This window comes from Lepus europaeus, chromosome 11, assembly GCF_033115175.1.
Source record: "Lepus europaeus isolate LE1 chromosome 11, mLepTim1.pri, whole genome shotgun sequence".
NCBI lineage: Eukaryota > Metazoa > Chordata > Mammalia > Lagomorpha > Leporidae > Lepus > Lepus europaeus.
In genome coordinates, this window is record NC_084837.1 from 73685008 (window position 1) to 73700504 (window position 15497).

Consider the following 15497-nt stretch of genomic DNA (forward strand, 5'->3'; position numbering starts at 1 on the left):
TCTGATCCTGGAGGGGCTGCTGAGGACCAGGGCCTGGGGCTGGGCCTGCAAAGCCACAACTGCTACAAGGACTCTGGCAGGACTAGAGCGGAGCCGAGAGAGACCAGACCATTCGCAGGACACACACACACACACAGCCCATGGCAAGGGCCCGGCCGCCCTGGGCAAGCTTCAGCTGGGAATGAGGTCTGCTGTTCGAGGTGACTTTTTAGACCCCTAAGGAATGCATGCCATCTTTTTGAATGAGGAGTCTTCTAAAAATAAGAAGGAAGCCAGTAACAAGAAGCACTTGGTCTCTTCCAGAAAAACTTGCTCGATTTAAAATAGAGACAAGAGATAGTCTTCTATTATCTTTGTCTCAATAACAGGAGCAACAAGGATTATTGTTATTATTCCAGACCTACCCATCAATCTGTGTATGCAATGACAATGACAGTGCCACACGTATGAATACAATTTATATGGATCAGATGCACTTGAACCCGCGTGTTTCCATTCCACCGACTCAGAGATTTGTAAATGCATTTGCATTTCGTGTTCCCACACAGGAGGGAGCTGCTCGCTCGCAGAAGCGCCTGTGTCACAAACATGCCCTCAAATGAAGTGCATGCCACGTCCCAGGGACACAGGGACAGGGCACACTGGCACACGTTTCATGGACCAAACACCTGTACCCATTTTTTTTTTTTTCGCATATCTCTGCTGCATTTATAAATTCATGGGGCCAAAGATGTTCTATCTGAAAAAAAGACGACAGGAGGCCGAAAAAGATATTTCACGACAAAAACACATTTTTTAAAAAGCGACTTCTGTCTAAATACATTCGGATGGAAATTTTTCTTCTATCGCAGACAAGTTAACACAGCCCGGCTTACACAGTTCGTAAAATCAGCACTTCCAGAGGAAGGGGCCAAACATCATGGCGCTCGCTGAGAACCAGCAGCTTCTAAAGTGCTCTGTGGAGGAATCTGATTGAAGGAAACACTGCAGACTATCCTAACTCCTGGATCCTACTGGCAAGCTCACAAGTGGGCGCAGGATAATTCGGAATAGCCGTGAAAACAGACAAACGTCCCAAGGTGTTCGAACGTGAGAAATACCGTGCTGTCTGGGCTCGCATGGCCATGTTCCGGGGCGCGAGTTGGCAGAATAACGTTGGGGATGCCAAGGGATCTCTGAGCCTGGGAGCTGCTCCCGTAAGCGAAATCGCAGCAGGCCCTCAGCTCCGCGGGCAGTGACGCGGACTGGCGAGGGAAGCGCTCACGTTCTGTCCTCAGGTGCACATGTGCGCGTTGAGGGAGGATGATTAAGCCCAGACCTGTGAAGACACACACACACACACACACACCTCATTTTTAGTCCCTTGGGACTTAGCAGCTCATAAAACCTGAGTTTAAAGAGATTAAATGGGTCTGCTCATATACACACGTGTGCACACACACATATACACACTCCATTCAAAGGGCACTCACATGCCTTACAAGGAAATGCTTTGGCCCTGGCACCTCCAAGGTGCTGCTGGGGGCCTGACTCCCCCGCCTCCTTGGTTGCTGGTCTGGAGGCCGTCTGTGGCCTCCTTCCCAGGCAAGTCTCAGACTGAGGAGTGGAAGCATCCGAACGCAAAGAGTTTGCCGTGCTCACGGAGCTAATTTAGGCCTCTCTTGCCCAGGGCAGGTGAACTCGCAGGCAACTTTTGTGTTATTTTCAGGAACTTTGCAAAAATTCTTTTTTCTCTTTGCCCTAATACTAGGCCACTCAACTCATCCCCTTGAGAAAAGACTCCCATGTCTCAGGACAACCTAGAGAGCACGCAGCCACAGCTGGCGATGCCCCTCTCCTCCTACTGTGTCCAGCAGCCTTAAAACTGTCCTGTGACAAACGCGTGCAACCCTAAGTCCCTCCGGCACAAGACGTGCCCTCAGCCAGGCCCCTGGGCTCACACACACTTTGCTCTCCTCGTCTGAGACACTATGGAGCTTCCGCCAAGTTTCGGGTCTTCCGCACAGAGGGAAGCATTCAACAGGACACTTGGTGCTATTTTGGGGGGTGGGAGCCAACATGAGACAGTTCATGGAGCTGTGTTTGAGAATCTGATGGGAGCCAGAGGGTACTTTTCCTAGAAACACACACACATGCAAACACACACATTGGCATATCACAAACACACACATCAGCATATCACACATACACACATTGACATAGCATCACACACACAAGGGCATTGGCATATCACGCACACATGTTAGCATATCATCACACACATCCACACACAACTGCCGTATCATCACATACACACACACAATTGGTGCATCATCACACATACACATCAGCATATCACACACACACATCAGCATCATCATCACACATACACATGTTGGTGTATCATCACACGTCAGCATATTACACACACGAGATCAGTGTATCACATACATACACATGGCATACCACACATACACACATCGGCGTATCATTGCACACACACTGACAGCATCACACACAGGTGTTGGCATATCATCACACACACACCAGCATGGCATCTCAGGGGCTCAGGAGTCGTGACACGACCCTTACAACACAGACAGGAGAGATGTGTAGCCTTGGTTTGCCAAAGGCTTGAATCTCAAGGCTCAGACTTTCAGGGTCAAGGGGCCCCTCCTGGACCACTGGGTCGCACAGCGCCCTCCCAGCTGTCTCCTGGGGGCCCGCTGCCGGCTCTGACGCGGCACTCACAGCCTCCCCAGGCAGCCCACTCTGGCGGCGAGCTCAGGGCCGGACCGACATCTCTGCGTGGCTCGCCAGCCCATCCTGGCTTCCTCTGAGCCCTCCCTCTCCTCACACAAAGTAGAACAGAAACACGGCTCTTACTCTCAGGGTGTGATCCCAGGATCCTGAGCAGAAGGCAGTGCCGTCCGGGGAAACCCGCAGAGTGCTGACGCGATTCTCATGGCCAAAGAGGATGGAGACCCGGGCCCCCTTGAGGACATCCCAGACGTTGATGGTGTAGTCATTGTAGCCGGCAAACAGCAGGCGACCTTGCAAGGGATGGGAGGAGGGTTATGAAACCCCTTCCTTCTTTCCTCTTGTTCCTTTCATGATTCTCACCCACCCACTCACTCACTGCAGCCATGGGGGTCCACCAGGCACAGTGTCGGCCCTGGGCATTCAAAGGGAGAAGGCCGCCTGAGGAAGATGAGGGGCAGATCACTGTGGCACCACGTGGGAAGAGCGCCACGGAAGTGCCGTGTGTGTGTGCATGCGTGCCCAGTGTGAGGGGGCCGTGGAGGAAGGCACTGCCGGCACAGACCCATCGCTGTCAGGCCTGCTGTAGTTGACGCCTTGTCCAACTATAGTTGAAAGGTAGAAAATCAAGCTCCAGCAGGCAGGAGCAGCATCCCGGTGGGGGCGTGTCCAGGACGGGTCCAATGAGTGCCTGGCAGCTCTGCCCCGGCTCCACCCACTGTCGGCCCTGCTCTGCAGGGGGTGGGGCGAGGAGCTCTGAGAAAGGGACCCACACACTTCACCTCTGGGTTGTGAGTATGGAGAGGGGGTAGGGCTGATGCGAGGTGCTGACATCACGGACAGCATGAGGGGATGGGGCGAGTTGCTGAGAGTGGGTGGGGTCCCTCTCAGGGCCTGGCTCCTGTTCCCTGGCAAGTTTCTGAAAGAAAACCTTACCACTGAGGGAGAAGTCCACGCTGGAGGCGCCGAATATGATGCTCTCCTTGGAGTAGATGGCCACCTCCCTGTCCGCGCGGAGGTCATAGAGCCGACACTGGGTGCAAACAGACACAGGAAGGTGGCCCTTAGTCCCAGCTCGCTGTGCCACGGGCAGTGCCAGGAGCTAGAGGGGAAATAGCTTCCTCTCCCATTTCACCCCTCAGTTCCTGTTCATCTCCACAGATCAGCACAGCATTAAAGCCAAGAATGAAACCCCACTTTTTTCCTTTTCCAATAAAGGACATATGTTCATTGTAGAAAACCGAGCAGTACCCAGAAACGCATAAAGAAACGAGTCACTTTCCATCCCACAGGCACTTACTAATGTCTGGGCTGTTTCCTTCCATCGTACTACTGTTTGTCTATTTAAATGGAATGGGCAGAGGCTGGCCCTGTGGCGTAGCGGGTAAAGCTTCCGCCTGCAGTGCCGGCATTCCATGTGGGCGCCAGTTCTAGTCCCGGCTGCTCCACTTCTGACCCAGCTCTCTGCTATGGCCTGGGAAAGCAGTAGAAGATGGCCCAAGTCCTTGGGCCCCTGCACCCACATGGGAGACCCAGAAGAAGCTCCTGGCTCCTGGCTTCAGATCGGCCCAGCTCTGGCTGTTGTGGTCATTTGGGGAGTGAACCAATGGATGGAAGACCTTTCTCCCTCTCTCTCTGCCTCTCAAAACAATAAATAAATCTTTAAAAAAAATGTTCACATTGCGTTATGAGTGTTTTCCCACATCATTAACCCTCAAAAGAGGTGATTTTTATGGTTGTTGAATATTCCTTTTGTGGCTATATCAAGATCTGTTTAGCTATATCCTGTTAACTGTTTTGATTGTTTCTAATTTTTCTTTTAGAAATAATACTATGATGACTATTCATCATATTCAAATATGTACACACATGTCTATTTTTCCTTAGAGTAGCTAGAGTAGAATCCTTCAAATAGTTTCTAAGAAATAGCATGCGCAGATACAAGGGCGGGGATGCTGGCAAATCTGACTCCAGGTCCACGGTGAGGACCCTCACCGTCTCCACCCTGGGATGGAGACAAGACACAAAAGGGGCACGTGATTACTTACAGCTACATGTCTTTGATCATAGATGACTTTGAAAACATTTCCAGGTATTCATTCATAATTCTGAATTTGCTGCTTTGTAAACAATCTGCATGTTATCTTCCTAAAAACTGGCATATTCAGGGCTGGCACTGTAGCTCAGTGGGTTAAAACCATGGCCTGCAGAACCAGCATCCCATGTGGGCACTGGTTTGAGTCCCAGTTGCTCCACTTCCAATCCAGCTCACTGCTAATGTGCCTGGGAAAGCAGTGGAAGATGGCCCAAGTCCTTGGACCCCTGCATCCATGTGGGAGACCTGGAAGAAACTCTTGGTTCATGGTATTAGCCTGGCATAGCCCTGGCTGTTGCAGCCATTTGGGGAGTGAACCAGTGGATGGAAGATCTCTCTCTTTCTCCCCCTTTCTCTAACTCTTTCAAATAAAATAAACAAATCTTTAAAAAAAAAAAAAACTGGCACATTCATCTTATTGACTATGCAGCCCTACTAATATCTAAAGGATTTCTAGCTGGTCTAATATATACATGGCAAGAATTATTTCAAAATGTATGCCGTTTTGTTAAACGCTTTTTTGACATACAAAAGTTCAAAGCTTTCATTATTATCGAAGCTCTCAATCTACTACTTTGTAGTATCTTCCATTGCAGCAAATCACATTAAAACTCATTACTAATAAGATATGTGATACTTTTCTCTTGAAAAATCAGCATAACTTGGCAATTAGTATCAAAAGCCTTAAAACTGGGTCTATCTTCGGCTCAGCAAGTTGCCTGAGAATTCTAAGGAAGTAATAAGAGAGGTGCAAAATCTTTACCTATAACAATGTTTTCAAGAGGAAGGGAAAAAATTCTTGAGCAAAGCTAAATGTCCCCACACTGAAGTTAAACAAGGATGGCATGTCCACACATGGAATTCTATTCAATCATTAAGCAAATACAATGAAGATGAGTGTTTAACAGCATGAGAAAATGTTCACAATCTCTGTTTTTAAGGGGAAAAGGCAAATTATAAAGCTAACTGTTTAAAACAAAAAGGACAGGGATTAATCCAACTGTGAGGTGTCTCCGGTAGAGAGATTCAAGTAAACGTTTCCCCAAAATTTCTTCATTTAATATACATTACTTCTGTAACCAGAAAATAGATATTTTTCAACAACAATATTAACAAAGCTGTCTTTCAAATAAAAGCTCTCAATAATTTCAAACCTTACCATAGTGGTGGGTGTTTGGCCTAGCAGTAAAGGCGCCTGCATTCCACATTGAACCTGGGCACCTGGAGTGCCTGGGTTTGAGTCCCAGCTCCACTTCCAATTCCAGCTTCCTGCTAATGAACTCCCTAGGGGGCAGCAGGTGATGCTCAAGTGCTTGGGTCCCTACCAACGCCCCAGCTATTGTGGGCACTGGGGGAGTAAACCAGCAGATGGGAGCTCTGTTTCCTTCTTTCTACCTTCCAAATAAATAGATAAAAATAATTTTAAAAAGCGACTTACCGTAGCATCATCTGACCCTGAAGCAAAGGCGTCTCCACTTGGGTAGTACCTGCAGACACAAAGTACGGGCAGAAAATACTTTATCTGGAGTGGTCGTTCTCAAGCCTGGACACTCATCAAGAACATCTAGGAAGACTGTCCCACGCTGGGCCCTCGAAACCAGAATCTCCACTTCTACAGACACAAGGGGCAGGTGCTACAGAGGACAGAGGGGCGGCTCACAAGGCAGGCCCGCTGGTCTCAGTTTTTCCCCTGTACAAAGGGGACGGTGACACTAGCCTCATGGAGCGTTAGTGAGAAGTAAATGGGGTGTTATGTGTTTAAAGGTTCTTTAAAAAGCTCACGGAAAGAGGTAAGTTTAGTTTGGGGCAAAAAATGTCGAAGTCCATGCTTTTTCATAATATACATTTTTCATGAATTTTTTGAAGACCCCCTCATATGCATGGATTTCAATAATTTTTTGAAGCAAAACAAGCTTAGTTTCATTTTCCATGAACTTTCTGAAGTACTCTTTTATTTGCCTGAGGCACTACACAGAGCAGACGCCTGTACATGTAGCTTCCCTTGATCCAATACCCAATTCCCAAGACGTGGCTGTGAGCTCGGGGATAAGAAGATGGGTACAGCAGCAGACCCTGCGGGAGCAGCCGTGCAGAGCCACATCCAGATGTCTGCACTGTCCACTGACGACAGGTGACACTTTTGGCAAGTGACTTCGTCTAGCCCAGCCTCCAGTTTCCCCTTCTGAAAAGTGAGGACACTAAAGCTTATGCCCGTCTCAAAGACTAAGCCAGGACATGCAAAGGAGGAGGCATGGTGCATTTAGCAAGCGGTGGTCACTAGCGCTCTGGTCAGGCCCTGGCCGGGCTCTGGCCGGGCTCTGGCCGACAACAAGTAGGAAATACAGGTGCGAGACGGTAAGCCAGGGGCAGGGTTATAACACAGGTCTGCACAGCCTTCATTCTGCCATGCCCACTTGTGTCCCCTCCCTTCCCACTGCTTCAAATGACCTACAGGTTCAGCTCCACAAAACCGAGAGGCGGAGGCCTTCTCTCCTACCTGGGGGAGGGAACGGAATGTTCGGCCAGGGAGGGGGCGGCTTGCTTTTGTGCGGTTAACTTAGACTGGTCTAAAAGAAGGGGGTGGGAACAGAAAGGCTGGGTGAAGAATGCTAAAAACAGTTCAGGTCTTCCTCGTCAGTCCTTCACGGTGTGGGCACGCTATGTCTTCAGAAGCATTATGAATTCACGGATCATCAGACACAGTCATGTTCCAATGTCAAATGAAAATGATTTCTACATTGTACTCCATTTGGGACCACAGAGGCTACAACTTCCTGCTGCTGGGAGGAAATTCAGGGACGCAGCGTGGGCTCCGTGGTTTACCTGGAGGAGACTTTTGGTGACTCTAGCATCCACTCCCCTCTCTCTTAACGCTGTGGTTACATACAAGCAGGAAGCTTTTGGTTGTTACCAAGCCCAGGGGATGCTGTTGCAATTCAGTGGCTGTGGCAGCTAGAATGTATGACATGGACCAATCCCTTACATTGAAGAAATGTGCCGTCCAAAATACCCATGGGGTGCCCCACTGAGAAAGTGGGGAATAAGAATTTTCTTCCTGGTTCACGGCAGACTGAAACCTGCAGTTCTGACCTCCCTGCAGCCAGGTGTGTCCCTGTGACCAAGTTCCCGGTGGCCAGGAAGCTGACAGCATCATCCTAGGCACAGAGCCGCGAGAGACAGAACGAGCCTTCACGGCAGCTCACGCCTCCGTGTGAGGAGGAATTTGACCTCGTGTAAGTCCCTGTCTGGAGGGCCTGTCTCACCTGAGCCCGTGTGCCACTAATTCAGTACAGGAGCCAATATATCCCCCATCCTGCACCTTGCTAACTGAACTGGTGATCTGCGGTAGTTTCTAGATTTGTTCCATTTCATCTTTCCAGGCTAGCATTTTCTGGAACGGGGCAGCAGCTGCCCCAGTTTGTCACTCTGTGGGATTGGGCCTCCAGGAACCAGCACCAGCATGAAACTCTGGCTCTTGCCATTGTCGCAAGGGCTACACTGCGCTTCATCTCTGACCTGGGAGTCTCCTGTCCTCTACCGGCATCCGTGAGCCATGGCAGCCTGTGACGTGTTAACTTGCAGGTGGGTAAGATTTCAAGACCTTCTTAATTCCTGCCATTTCTCTGTCTCGGCCACGTCTTCCTTAGTTCCGGCCCCAGCATTTCTCTCTTGAACTCACACAACCACCCTCTAACTGGCCATCGTACTTCCGTTCTTGCATCTCTGACATCTAGCCACCAAACAGCCCAAATAATCGTTAAACAACAAATCATGATCAAGTTGGCTGTGTACCTCCCTTCAACTCAAAACCTTCCGAGGGCATCTGGCCTTTTGTAGCCCCTTAACACCTCGCCTTTGTGCTCTGCCCCCAACTCTGCAAGCCTGGCTCTTTTATCATCCTGGCCCCCACTGGAGAGCTACCTTCTCAGAAAGGGATTCCTTGACCTCCCTCTAAGAAATATCCCTGCTTTATTATTTCATAGCACTTATGAGTCTGTTAAAGTCTACATTTGTTTATCTTATGTGGGCTTTGTCTACTTGGGTCCTCTAGGGGTACAGAGACCTTATCTATCTTGTTCATTGCTGTATTCCCAAATACAAATACAAATATTTGTCTAACAAATGCTAAATGGATGAGAAATACTGATTTAAGGAGATGTCAGCTGATCCTCACGCAGTTTAGTCAAAATTCTTCATGAGATCTGGAGCCCTGTTCAGTTCCACCACGATGACCCGTGGTGCCTTTCTTCCCGGGCAGGCCTTTCTCAGTCCAGGAATCGGAGCCTGGAGGTGGTCCCTGGGCTAAGGATTTCCCAAGGCCAGGCGACACTGCAGGACAGAGGGGAAACGGGAGCATCGTACTCACTGACCGGACACTGTTGATGTCAGACTCATGTGTTTCGAAGGCCTGCACGCACTGGCCAGAGCGCATGTCCCACACCATGGCTTTCTTGTCACATCCCTACGAATGCAAAGGTACCCAGAGTTACGGCCACTGCAGGGACTGTCCAGGGAGGTGGAACGAGTCCCCGGCATGCAACAGAGACCATGTTCTGAGACCTAAGGCCCCTCTCCTCAAGCACTGAACCCTTGGGAAGCCAGAATTAGGCCACAGAGTGGGAGGGAGCAGGGCAGGCTGCTGCCCGCTTCAGTGTTCTTTCTTCAGATGCACTTCTGAGCGGAGGCCACCCCGCCCCATCCAGCCCCAAGTCTGCCTTCTGCCTTCCTCCTGGGAATTCCCTCTCCTTTTTCCCTTCCTTCTCTCCTCTTCCATCTGCTTCCTTAAGGTCAGGCAGGTGGATGGTGGTACGTGGGTGGGACCTTGCTGGCTGTGACACTCATGAGTGGGTTGCCAGTGCCAAAACTGAGCAGCCCTGAGCAAAGGTGCACAGCCACGTGCCTCGGGCCACCTGCACCCTCAGTACCATGGCCCTCGCCACAGCCCCGCCATCCATCAGCTGGGCAGTTCAGGCAGGTCACCTCCCTGGGCCTCCACCTTGACACCTGTGAAATAAACGCTGTCCCTGGGTTGCTAACATGACCCAGAGAATCCCAAACATGAGGTTTTCCACCATCAGAGTTCCAGAGTGTTTCTGATAGATTCTGGCAAAGCATTCCTGTTATTAAGCTTATGCAGAAAACTGTAGGCTCTCAATAGTCACATAGAAGAAATAAGGGCTTGAAATGAGTGTTCAAGTTGTCAGTTCAACTCCGAGCCAAAGGTGGAAGGAAGGACCGTGGCTGACAGCACAGGAAGCCTCAACACCCTGGGGCCTGGGCTCTCTGAACGTCTTCACTGAGATGTGGTCAGAGAAATCAGGACGGTCCTCAAATCTGCAGACACTAACCAGCATGGCGTTTAGCGCTCTGCAAGAGACAATGCACTCCACAGTGATGTTGCTAAGTCAAACAGCTAGTGTGGCCGAGGAGAAACACAGCTGCACAAAGGTACAGGGAGGACACACAGACGGACAAGAAAGCCGAGGCCACATAGCCCTGGCCTGATTCCAGGACCGGGGCCCGGGCAGCCTAGCACAAAGCACCTGTGTCTCCCAGCTGCAGGAGTTCCTCCAGTGTGTGGGTCACCGTCCTGCCTCACCACTGTCTCCTGACTGGGGTGCCCCAGGACTGGGGGCCAGGTCAGCCCACTTGCTCCCTGCGTGGAGATGTTCAGCTCCCTGTTCTAGCTCCCGGGCCATCCACAGAGATTTTTATGCCTCCCATCTAGTGACAACAGAAACTCCCGCATTCACTGCTCACCATCCCCTGGTGAGAGCGAGGGCAGGTACCGTCGGCCTTGGCCATCGTACCCAAGTGGTGGATGACAGCAGAGCCGGGCCCAGGGGCTTCAGGGCCTGGGCTAGGCTCCCCTGCCTCTCCGTGGCCACACTGGCTGACTTAGCCTTCAGGTAAGATGGGGCTTTACAGAGCGCGTGGGATATGCGTGTTATTACAAAACTACGGCTGGGTTTAAAAACACTTTGAAGCTTATCATTCAATTCCATATTTCCACAAACTTTCTGAGGTGGCCTCATACTCTGTTCCCTGCTCCCTGGGGTGGCGGGGAGGGGATGAGTGGGGGAGTGTTCCGTAAGCTGCAAAGCTGGATGGCTTCGTGCCATCGTCTCATCAGTGGCCCCGGGACCTGCTCGGTGCCCTGGGATCTGCAGTGCTCTCAGAGGCTAAGTCGCTGCTATTTACTTGCAAGGCGACACCTTGCAAAGTGGCAGATGTGCACCCTGCATGGCATCACTCACATGGGAGAACATTCCAGAACCTCGGTGGACTGTTGAGTGACAGCGGCAGAACAGAGGCGGCCCCTGTCAGGGCCTGGAGCCAGCGCCACCACGGCTGCAGGTACTGGGGGTGCCGTGGAGAGCCGAGGACAATTCCTGCAGCCCGGATAGCAGCCGCCACCATAAGCCTCCAGAGTGGACAGAGACCCCCGCGGGGAGCCCGTGGGTCTTTACCCCAGACACGAAGGTGTTGCCGGTCTCCGAGGGGGCCAGGTCCAAGCACAGGACGTCGGCTCCGTGGCCGTGGAAACTCTGTAGCAGCTGCCCGCTCTCCACGTCCCACAGGGCGCACGTCCCGTCGCCGCTCGCCGTCAGAATCTGCAGCAAGGGTCGGGGGAGCCTTAGTGTGCCACATGGAAAAACAGGCGTGCACACACACACATACACATATACACACGAGCACACACCCTACCCTTGCTTGATCTGGTTCAAACACAACTCTCTCCCACACGAACATACCCTCTCTGTCTCTAGGTCATGTGTTCGGTATCAGTCCCCCTGGGGAGCTGGAACCCCCGTGTCCTCATGGTGGTACCTACGGGGCCCTACACCTGCCTGGCGTGTAGGAGGACAGAACCTCTCACCGTTACCCAAGCCAGACACTCCGAGGTTCTTGGACACCACGTACACAGAATCACTGGGCTGCCTGCCAACAGGAAGGGGCTGGGGCAGGGCCCACAAGCCCCTGGTGACAGGATGGCACTGGACCTCACTTGGGACAGAGGTGGCCAAGAGGCCTCTTGTTAGACATGCCCTCCTCCTGCTGCCTCTCCCAGAGCCTCCGAGGCTCCTCAGGGCCACTGGCTCCCACACGCATGGCACAGCCTCGACAGCCACTTGCTGCGTGCTGACCACATCTGGGCACTTGGCTAAGGCCTGGGGGCTTGCAGCAAGATGGCGTCTTGTTCTCTGTTCTCCTGAAACTTGGGTGAATAGGACTGGCAGTCATACGGAGACCCATCTAATTCCCTGTTCCTTTGTTCACACAATCCTAGGGCCAGGCATGCCCTCCTTGGTACCATGTTCAACAAGACTGAGGCCAAGCCAAAACGACACAGCTGCTTGCTTTAGGAAGTATCTGCTCCTGGAGGAAAAGACCGTGAGCGAATCCGACAGCTGACTCACCAAGACCAGCAGCTTGCTCACTGCAAAACACTGCAGGCTCACTACTGTGTCCTAAACCAGTCTCCTACCTGCCCTGAAGTCCCACCCCACACCACCTGGCCTGGCCTCTGAAGCCCTGCATGCTCACCCTTCCCTGATGTCTCCACTGTGAGGCACTACACAGATTCTGTGGCGTTCAGGATCTCCCTTACTGCAGGAGATTCAATGGACTAAGCTTTGCTTGACGGCAACTTTTTCTGATGATTGCTTGGGGACTGCACCTCAATTAGCAGGCAAGACCATGATGAATTATCCTGCTGTGAGAAGTGCTACGCTCCAGGGTCCCAAACCCAGCAGGGCAACATCTGGGCTGATCTTAAAGGATGAGTGAGAGCTGGCCATGCGGAGGGAAGGGGAGAGAAGGGTCCTGGAGGAGAAGGCTGGGTCCGCACAGAGTGACAGGTGAGCCTGGAGGCGAGAGGGGGCTACGGGAGGGCAGGTGTTTGTCATAGTTAAGATGCGGCTTTGGACGCCCACATTCCATATCAGAATGCCTGGGTTTTAGCCCCAGCTCTGCTCCTAATTCCAGATGCTTCATAAAGACACCCTGGGAGGCAGCAGGTAATGGCTCAAGTACTTGAGTTCCTGCTGCTCACATGTGAGATGTGGGCTGAGTTCCTGGCTGCTGGTTTCCTCTGGCTGTTGTGGGCATTTGGAGAGGGAACCAGCTAAAGAGAGAGATGTGTCTGCCCAAGGACATCTGGGCGTGGTCACTGCAAGGCTCCTGGGTGGGCTGAAATGGCAGGTGCACACATGGCCCACTGGAGACCCTCCAACTCTGAGCAAGCCTCTGGCCAGCAACTGAACAACAACCTGTCACCTGGACTCCCTGCAAGCCACGGAACTGGCTTTAACCCAACTCTTTTTTTTTTTTTTTTTTTTTTTGACAGGCAGAGTTAGAGAGACAGAGAGAAAGGTTTTCCTTCCGTTGGTTCACCCCCCAATTGGCCGCTACGGCTGGCGTGCTGTGCCGATCCGAAGCCAGGAGCCAGGTGCTTCCTCCTGGTCTCCCATGAGGATGCAGGGCCCAAGCACTTGGGCCATCCTCCACTGCACTCCCGGGCCACAGCAGAGAGCTGGCCTGGAAGAGGAGCAACCGGGACAGAATCCAGCACCCCAATCGGGACTAGAACCCGGGGTGCCGGCGCCACAGGCAGAGGATTAGCCTAGTGAGCTGCAGCACTGGTCAACCCAACTCCTTTAAACAAACTCAATTCCGCCTGACCTCTACAGAGGCTCCAGATGCCTATGGAGCCCAGCCCAGGCATTTAGGGTGTTCTAGAATCTGGCTCTACCCACTCCCTTCCCCCTGCTGTGCTCCCTGCTACACTGGCCACCACTTCACTGGTAGCAGCAACACTGGGACTGCCATCCTGCCTCGAGCTCCCAGCTCCCCCCACAGTCCAATCGTGACTGGCGTTTGTCTCTGGGGTCTCTGAGGGCCACATCTGAGTTTTCAGTGCCAGGGTCACATGGTGTCTGGCAATGTGGGTAGCAGGTGCCCGTGAAGTTTTGCTGATTAAATGAATGATGGATGCCTTTACAACTTGCTAAAAAGTAAAAAAGCTTAGTGAACGTGTTGAGGTTGTGTTGTTTTCACTGTGGCTCATTTGAAGCAGGGCACTGATGTAACAACAGAAATTGTTTTCTTTTTTGCATTTGTTAAAACTGAGTGTCAGGTGGGCACAGAGAGGCGGGTGGATGGCAGCTCAGGGAAGTCTCAGGCACTCACGCATGCACAGGCACTCATCACGCCACCGCCACTCCGCCCAGGAGACCGTGCCTGCCACGATCTTAGGATTCCCTCTCTTCCCATCCCCAGCCAAGTAAGCCAGAGGAGGATTTTCAGTCTGGTAGGAAGGTTATCTCAGCTCTACCAGCAATCACCAGCCCTGGCTTCTCATTTCTGATTTCACTAAAAGCCATCATTGAAGCCAGAGAGAAGCAACAGGTGCCTCCTCTCAGAGCAACCTGCTGGGGTGCAGCTGTCCTAATCAAGACCCGGGAGAAGCCTCCTCTCCTGGCTCGTTAGTGCTTGGGCCACGCGGCTCCTTACCTGCATGTCGGAGTTGGTGAAGCTGCAGGCCGACAGGTAGTTGGTGTGCATAGCCACAGACTTCTTCTTGGCGGCCATGTTTTCATTTTTGTCGAACGTCAGTGGATACACAGAGCACTTATTATCCAAACCCCTGGCACAGGAAGACAGAAGTCTCGGGGTTAGGCATACAGAGTGGCAGGGGTGACAGACACGTGCGCACGTGCTCATTCACGCCGACGTCTCGACGTTCGTTCTCTTCCGCAGCACCCTCTACGGTAGCCCTTCCCCCAACTTTCACCGTGAAGATTTTCAAAACTGCAGTAAAACTGAAAGAACAGCAGCACAACAAACACTCAAATCCTTTCACCTGGACTCACAAACCTGACGTTTTGTCTTACTGGTGGGAGCAATTCTGAAGCATTTGAGAGCAAACAGACATGGAATTTCACTTATAAAGACGTCAATGTTCACGTTTACATCTGCTAAAGTAAGAACTCTCTCCTGCATCCCTAAGACATCACTACCACAGCTGGGGAAAGTAACGACCCCATAGCGCCACCCACGGTCCCCGGGGACCGGGCCCGGTCATTCTGTTGCTGCATCTTTTTAAGACTTTCGCCGTGGCACAGGCCCTGCCTGCAGTTTGTTCTCACGACAGGAGGTCTCAGGTCCATTTATTTAGTTGTTTATTTGAGGGTGGGGAGAGAACACTTTCTCCCCCCCCCCCCCAAAGAACCCTTTTATTTAAGGAATACAAAGTTCATGCATTTCATATATACAACTTTAGGAATACAGCGATTCTTCCCACCATACCTGCCCTCCTACTCTTCCTCCTCCTTGCTCTCCCATCCCCATTCCCATTCTCCACTAAGACCTATGATCAAGTTTAATTCATAAATGAGCTACACTAAGAGATTAGCAATAACTATCAATGAAAAAGAGCAATTATAGAAACATAGTGTAACAAACTTATGTGATTGTGATCTCTCTTTTTATTTAATAAATATATACAGTACTGTTTGACTAGTAGTTTTACCGTTAATTCTCATAGTACAACACATTAAGGACGGAGATCCTACATGGGGAGCAGGTGCACAGTGACTCCCGTTGTTAACAATTGACACTCTTATTTATGACGTCATAATCACCCGACGCTCTTACCATG

At 51.4% G+C, this 15497-nt stretch overlaps 1 protein-coding gene across 2 annotated transcripts in view; it reads right to left on the bottom strand.

Moving 5' to 3' along the window:
* Nucleotides 1-426: 426 nt before the first annotated feature.
* GNB5 (G protein subunit beta 5) overlaps nucleotides 427-15497 on the bottom strand; it is a 37806-nt gene continuing 22735 nt past the window's right edge. Inside the window, exons 5-11 of one of the 2 annotated variants that reach the window (XM_062205933.1) lie at nucleotides 14351-14483; nucleotides 11305-11448; nucleotides 9205-9296; nucleotides 6273-6321; nucleotides 3676-3772; nucleotides 2866-3032; nucleotides 427-1318 (exon numbers count right to left, since the gene is read on the bottom strand). In XM_062205933.1, coding sequence (XP_062061917.1) covers nucleotides 1307-1318; nucleotides 2866-3032; nucleotides 3676-3772; nucleotides 6273-6321; nucleotides 9205-9296; nucleotides 11305-11448; nucleotides 14351-14483 — 694 coding nt within the window. In that variant the 3' untranslated portion in view covers nucleotides 427-1306. The remainder of the gene's footprint in view (nucleotides 1319-2865; nucleotides 3033-3675; nucleotides 3773-6272; nucleotides 6322-9204; nucleotides 9297-11304; nucleotides 11449-14350; nucleotides 14484-15497) is intronic. The other variant, XM_062205934.1, reaches the window with a different exon arrangement.